At 44.6% G+C, this 6,928-nt stretch overlaps 1 protein-coding gene across 1 annotated transcript in view; it reads right to left on the reverse strand.

Moving 5' to 3' along the window:
- CDO1 (cysteine dioxygenase type 1) overlaps nt 1–6,427 on the reverse strand; it is a 50,182-nt gene extending 43,755 nt beyond the window's left edge. The window contains exon 1 of the mRNA XM_069753165.1: nt 6,210–6,427. Within this exon, the coding sequence (XP_069609266.1) occupies nt 6,210–6,379 (170 nt within the window). The 5' untranslated portion in view covers nt 6,380–6,427. The remainder of the gene's footprint in view (nt 1–6,209) is intronic.
- Between the last annotated feature and the right edge of the window lie 501 nt (nt 6,428–6,928).

The following is a 6,928-nucleotide window of genomic DNA, read 5'->3' on the forward strand; positions in this document are numbered from 1 at the left end:
GGTAGTCAGTACCGCTTCTCAAGGGGGATGGCACGGTGGCTGCGACCCGGTCCATGGCCCTGGGCCTCAATGTTAAAGGGGAAAATCTCCAAAGCTTGTTGTGACGCCATCTGTGGAGTTCGGTCAGTAGTTGGACCGACGCTGCATTAAAGAGATCCCCGGGGGGACAGGCCACAGTCCAGGGCACCGTCAACAGGTGAATTAGGAGTCCAGAGACAAGCGGAATCCCCTTGGCAGGTCAGGTAGAAGCCTTCCACTCTGCGCTAGCTGTAACTGAGGTCCCTGCTGCCACTAAGTGTTCCCAGCAAAGTCCTATTTCATTACCCTGTCCTGGAACAGGTACCTGTATGGTAGGTAGCTTGAGCCATGCTTACTGGTATCTTTTCACAGAGACTCCAGGCTCCAAGGTGCTGCTGTACCACAGGTGAATATGGGCAAAGTCCATGTAATCCTATGCCCTCTTATTCTGCTCTGTGTTTTAGTACTCCACAAAAGCCTCCGGCTCCCGGTACCCGGATTCTGCGCACTGACTCCATGGAGGCCTTCTCGTAGCCTCCTGGAGTCCTGTATCTCCACGCTCACAGACTTTCTGTGCAGACTCAACTGCACTGTCTGGTCTCCAGGGTTTTGAGCTCCCCCTCTTGGCCTGGATTTGGAAGGTGTGTGTGTGTGTGTGTGTGTGTGTGTGTGTGTGTGTGTGTGTGTGTGTGTGTGTGTGTGTGTGTTTTAACCTGCTAAAGAGAATCTCACTTGTCTCCAGGCATAACATTACCCTCCCCGAGAGGAAGGCAGGACTAATGTGGTACCCAAACTCCTGGGGTGCCACACACATATGTAGAGTTATCTTTGGTGAACTTGCTTCTTGCCATAGATGTTAGAAAAAGAAAAGTGGTTTATTTGCAGTGCCATGCAGACTGCAGCTCATACTGAGCAAGTGCAGGAATTCAGGACCAGGAGAAGGGCAGTATAAAAAAAAAAAAAAAAAAAAAGAGCTTGAATCAGGATTGGAATTACTGTTGTAAAGCCTTACTTATCTTGTGTTTATCAGCAGTCAGGCAGTATGCATCCTCACCAGCTCAGTGACTAAAGCCTTATTCACACCAGTTGTTCCAAAGTGCAGAAGAGGCACGAGTGTTTCCATCCATCTCCTGTAGGTTCCGCTCCTAATTTTGGCTGATAGGCGAATAAGGCTGGTCCCCTTGGCACAGGCCATTTAGATATTGATAATTATCAAACTTCTGTTAATTGATCTGGTAGTCTGATAAATAATTCAGGGAATCCAAAGCCACTAAACAGAAGAATCATACTTGTGCCATGTCCATGTATTCTACATGCAAACAACCTTTACCAATTTCACCTGCGCAATACACATTGTGTGGCCAGAAGTAGAACATGGAATGAATATATATATATATATATTAGTATCTAAACATGCATAGGCTCTAATTAGATTTAATATTATACAGAGATTCTCCTTATGCAATAGACCTTCCTTGAAAATCTCTTTGCAACACACTTTTAAGTGTCAATGGTGAAGTAACACTACTGAATAGCCAGCACTGGGACATGAATGTCAGAATGACAGAATAAAATATAATACTAATAGGGGGGGGAACCCACCTAGTTCTTCATTGTATGTGCCTGTCAGAAGAACACTGACTTCCATATTGCGTACTCTGCTGATGAAGTGCTAGATATAAGCTGAGGTAAAACAAGTCAGATCTGCAGAACATTGCTGGAGTTTTTACCTCTACAAGAGAACACCACCACTTCTGTAGCCAGCATCCCCAGAGGGGACATGTATGGAGCAAGGGTGCGGCCCAGGAGGGGAGCCACCTCGTAAGCACATGTACAGCAAGGCAGCAATACTAGGGAGGGGATAGCTGGAGAAAGTGAAAAGGTTTCCTTTGAGCTCCATGTGAATTTGGGAAGCAGTTTGCACTGAAGATTTCATCCCTTAGGCCGGTATCACACTTGTGAATACAATGCGAGTCTTTCGCATCAATACCCGGCACTGCCGTTGGCACTCAGGACCGGAGCGTGCGGCTACATAGAAATACATGCAGCTGCACGCTCCGGTCCAGAATGTGGGCAGCTGTACCGGATATTGATGCGAGAGACTCGCACGAGTTTCTCACATTGCACATGCAAGTGTGACACCGGCCTTACAAAAAGCAGGGCCAGTCATATCAGGGATCTGTATTGTATTTTGGCTTACAGATACCATTACAAACTATTAAAATGTGAGTCTTCAGTGGTTGATACCTTATAACGGCCAACTAAAAAGATGATACTTATTGATGAGTTTGCCTAGGGTGCTTGGGTATGCATAGAGTATCGTGGGTGCTCAGGTGACATGTTCGCGTCCCCATGTTTCGCTGCTGTTAGACAGCCACAAAACATGCGGGGATTGCCTGACAGACGGGCAGTAAAGTAAAATGACACTCGGGTCACGCTCTCAGCAGATTTTGAGCACAGGGTCATTTGTATATAGAATCCAATGCGCTCATCAACTGATACTACCCACCAGTGTGAACCACAACACAGGTCTCCTAGGACTGTATCCAACTAATTTCGAGGTTGTTATGCAAACACCGCCTTAGTAATGTGAAAAAGGACCTCAACATACATATCAACTGGTCTTCACTGCTGTCCTGACAATATCTGGAATGTTTCAGTGTTTGACCGGGGGCCATTACCGTATTAGCATTAGATGATTCATGCAAGAGCAGCGTATGCAATATACTAATGACACTCGGCTTCAGCTCTGCTGCGAGCAGGAGCAGTGTCAGAACTCTGTGCTCTGATCCTTTCGCATGACCGGATCTGAGCACAGCAGGCGGGAATCACATTGCACTTGGATATCACCCAGTGCTGTTTCACATGCGTGCCATCCAATTCTCAAGTGCAATCGCAGCATGCTGCAGTTTTTGCATGCCAAATTAGCGTGACAAAATAATTGCAGATGTGAGCTGCACTATAAACATTGGAGCGATACAATCTGATTTGCATTTTTTATTTTTTTATCGGATTGCACCACAAGCGGGAATGAGCCCTTCTATGGCTTTTCTCCCCATCTATATTGCCAAGCTATGACTCCCACTATCCAGATTCACCCCAAAATGGTTCCCGAATTCCCTGCCTCTTTTATACAGTCTATGGTGGTATAGCACAGCTGATCAGGAGGGACTTTGATAGCTGCAAGGATAGTCTGGCTGTTCTGGGGTCATGCACATCTTCTTTGGCTGATCCAGTTTTCTGCAATGTGTAAAATGTCAGGCGAACTTTTTTGGTAATTAATCAAATTACAAATTTATTGTATTTGTCAGATTCAGCGAATGTTTAAAAATTCAAATGGTAATCGAACAAATGTGCTCATCGCTATTATCCACAAATAGCTGAGCTGCTGTAGTCGGACAGGTCACCAGACTATGGGGCAACTTGGTTAAACCTGTGCAAAAGACAATTCCCGAAATTCATCAAGAGACTTGGTGTTTTTTCAGTGGATGAGCCAAATTCATCAAGAGGAGAGTGCAAATTAATGAATGTGGCAGTGATTTCAGCATCTGTGCCCAGACACTGACTGGAGCACGTTTCAGTTGTAATTTACACCCCTTTGCTCATTTTGGTCACAATTACTCCATGCGAATCGCTGCTCACTTTTCATGAAGCTTTTGGAGCTAGTCAGGGTGAGCGTAAAAAAAGTTAAAAGTTGCGCCAGTGGTTTTTTACCATGTCAAACAGTTTTAAAATAGATTTTAAACAGCTGGCAAAAAAGGCTTGTATTAATAGGGCCAATATGTCTTATGCACTGCAATTGCTTGCTGATAAATCTACTATAAAGAAAGCTCAGTGTTGCTCTTTTCCTTACACACTGATTTCCGACATCAGTTGGAGGACTGCCAGTAGCACCATTTAAGGGTTAACAGTATATAGTTAAAAGGTTACAAATAAAGTAAAAAAAAAAAAAAATTCAGGTTAGATCTGGATAAGCAGCCAGCTCAGCCATGCATTGCTGGAAGGCTGGACTGCCAAGAGCCTGTGGTTGTGTCAGTGTACAGGACATGTGATTGGCTGGCGGACACACGCCCTCGCCACTCCCAACCAGAACTCTAGGATTCTGTATGTTCTGCGTGGCATGTGCAGAGGTGTGCTGTCCGCAGCGTGGGCTACCCATAGTGTCACTCAGAAGCCAGGAGCCTAGTCAGGTCCTATAGAGTAGATACCTTATATAGATTGTGTCTACCTTTCCTAGTTACACTGAGCCACAAATGAACCCAAATCCATGGGATTATTGTAGGCAGCGATCCTGAGCATCCTGCACCGATATAACCGATGCCCAAAAAGGATAAAATAATTACAGATAATGGTGTTAGGTCATGTCCCATGTGAGCAAAGGCTGCATTTTTATTTTTTTTTTTAATACAGGTGCATACACCAACACGTGACAGCAATCTGCTTCGGTTATTGGATTATTGCTGAGTTTTTTTTTTTTTATGGAGATTTGACACATTGCTTTTTTAATGCATCAGAATTAGAACTCTGCATTAGAACCCCCCACCCCCACCCCCACCCCCCGTGTAGTTTCTCCCTCAAAGACTATAGCGCATCAAGAAATGGACAGTTCAATAGCATCTTTAAATGTACAGTGGACATATTTTTCTTAGATCAAGTCTACCTCAAAGGGCACCAGTCAGAACCTTCATGTTGCCGTCTGACACCAGTGGTGCAATGGTTTGGGAGAGCCTACTGGAATAGTCCGAGCAGTTGGATGCATTCATCATATAAGGTACAGGTTTTATTGACTGAGTTTTTTTTCCTAGAATGCAGATTTTGGGGAGAAGCCGATCAGTCAGTCATTGGCTGGAGGTCAGGGGGCGCATGTGTATCAAATCTTAGACACCTCACCATCAGCCCTGCAATAGGAGTGAACAGCAGAAATGGTCAGACAGGTTCTCTAAGGCTATGTGCACACGTTGCGGATTGGGGTGCAGAATTTTCTGCACAAAATCCGCATCTCCTGGCAGAAAACGCAGGTGCAGATTTGACGCGTTTTTTATGTGGATTTTATGCGTTTTTTACCCCTGCGGATTTCTATAATGGAAGGGTGCAGAAACGCTGCGGATCCGCACAAAAGTAGGGACATGCTACTTTTGATCCGCAGCGGTTTTCATGCGGAATTTTCCACACCATTAGCACAGCATTTTTTTTTCTATTGATTTACATTGTACTGTAAGTCACTTAACGGATCTGCAGCGTTTTTGCGTGGAAAAAACGCTGCAGATCCGCACTAAATCCGCATCGTGTGCACATAGGCTAACACTCCAGACAACACCACTGCGCCAACTCTCTGGAATTAGAAATGCAAAACATCTTTGAAGAGACAACACACATGTACCCTTCCATCAATATTTGCCATACAATGGCATGGTTGTGTAGCTCAGGGGTGTCAAACTGCATTCCTCGAGGGCCGCAAACAGGTGATGTTTTCAGGATTTCCTTGCATTGCAGAGGTGATAATTTAATCATCTGCAGAGAATGATTCCAGCACCTTGTGCAATGCTAAGGAAATCTTGAAAACACGCATGGTTTGCGGCCCTGGAGGAATGCAGTTTGACACCCCTGAGGTAGCTGGAGACCTGCAGGGCAGGAGGCGGCTTTAGGAAAGACCATTACTGGATTCACAAGTGGTTGAATATATGAAGTAAGGATTTCTAGTTTTCCTTTCGGCTGCACCCTCTCCTTCATGGCGTGGGCTATAACATCAAACCCTGAATGTGTGTCCAGCCGAATTAAAGTTCTGCAATCATTAATAAGATTAATATTCCAGATCAAAGCATTAGGAGTTTAGTTTCCCCTAGTCTGGGCCACCAAACTAGTAATGCTGCTCAACCAGTCCTTGAAACTGTCATTTCACTTCCATATGTCAATTTATACATGTCATGCGGCAATAAGAAAAAAAAGTCATTTTCTATATTTGATTAATACAACCTATAGTATTTATGACCCAAAAGCAAGAAGTGTGGGACATGAGCTGTACAGGAGACCTAGCAGGCCATAAGAGCTTACATAGCACATTCCTACAGCCATGGAGCCCCACACTTCCCCCTAGATGTATGCACCTTTAATGCTAAATTACAGAATCCAAATGTAAAGAAATCAAGAAATGACTTTTTATCTAAGGACTAATCCTAGTAATGAACAGATACCTGTATGGGTCAAACTTTGCATATTTCATCCATTCCAGTGGGTTACTTTCATAGGACTCCATGATACTCTGGACTTCCTCTACATTGACTTGATCACTGGCAAAGATCTCATGCAGGATCTGGATCAGCTGATCCAGGGTCTGTGGCTTCAGAATGTCTGTGTGATCCATCCTGCACGTCTGAGCTGCCTGGACCACCAGCTGCCAACTGAGCAGGCTGCAGCTTTCTGCTGTATTTATGCTCTCAGCTTGCAGAGGGATGTACCAAGTCTCTTAGGGGAGGCAGGAAAGCCAAGGGCAGTGCCTGTCAGCCCCTGTCTCTCCACAGCTATGTGCTGATAACTAGGACAGGCTGATCAATCCATAAACACCACAATCAGGCCATAAAGATTATTTCTTTGTTTCCCATCAGAGTCATTAGCAGTCACTTGTGACATTTCCACCTTTTCCAGCAAGGTCTTGTGCAGTCACACATAGCTGCAAAGCTCTTGTCCTGCTGAGCTGTAAAATAAGGGGCTTGCAGGGGGTGTTGGTTTTATTCAAACCAACAGAGAAGGGAACATTCAGGGCCAAAGCAAACTCCTGACACTGAGCCTCCTTCCCTGGGAAAAAAGAGCTGTGCTATTTGGTTAAGATATTTTGAAAACCCTGACAATTTAATATTTTTATGTCGGAAACTTGGTTGGAACTTATTAACTTTTGTGCAATAAATAACTTTTG

Source organism: Ranitomeya imitator, chromosome 1 (assembly GCF_032444005.1).
Source record: "Ranitomeya imitator isolate aRanImi1 chromosome 1, aRanImi1.pri, whole genome shotgun sequence".
Lineage (NCBI taxonomy): Eukaryota > Metazoa > Chordata > Amphibia > Anura > Dendrobatidae > Ranitomeya > Ranitomeya imitator.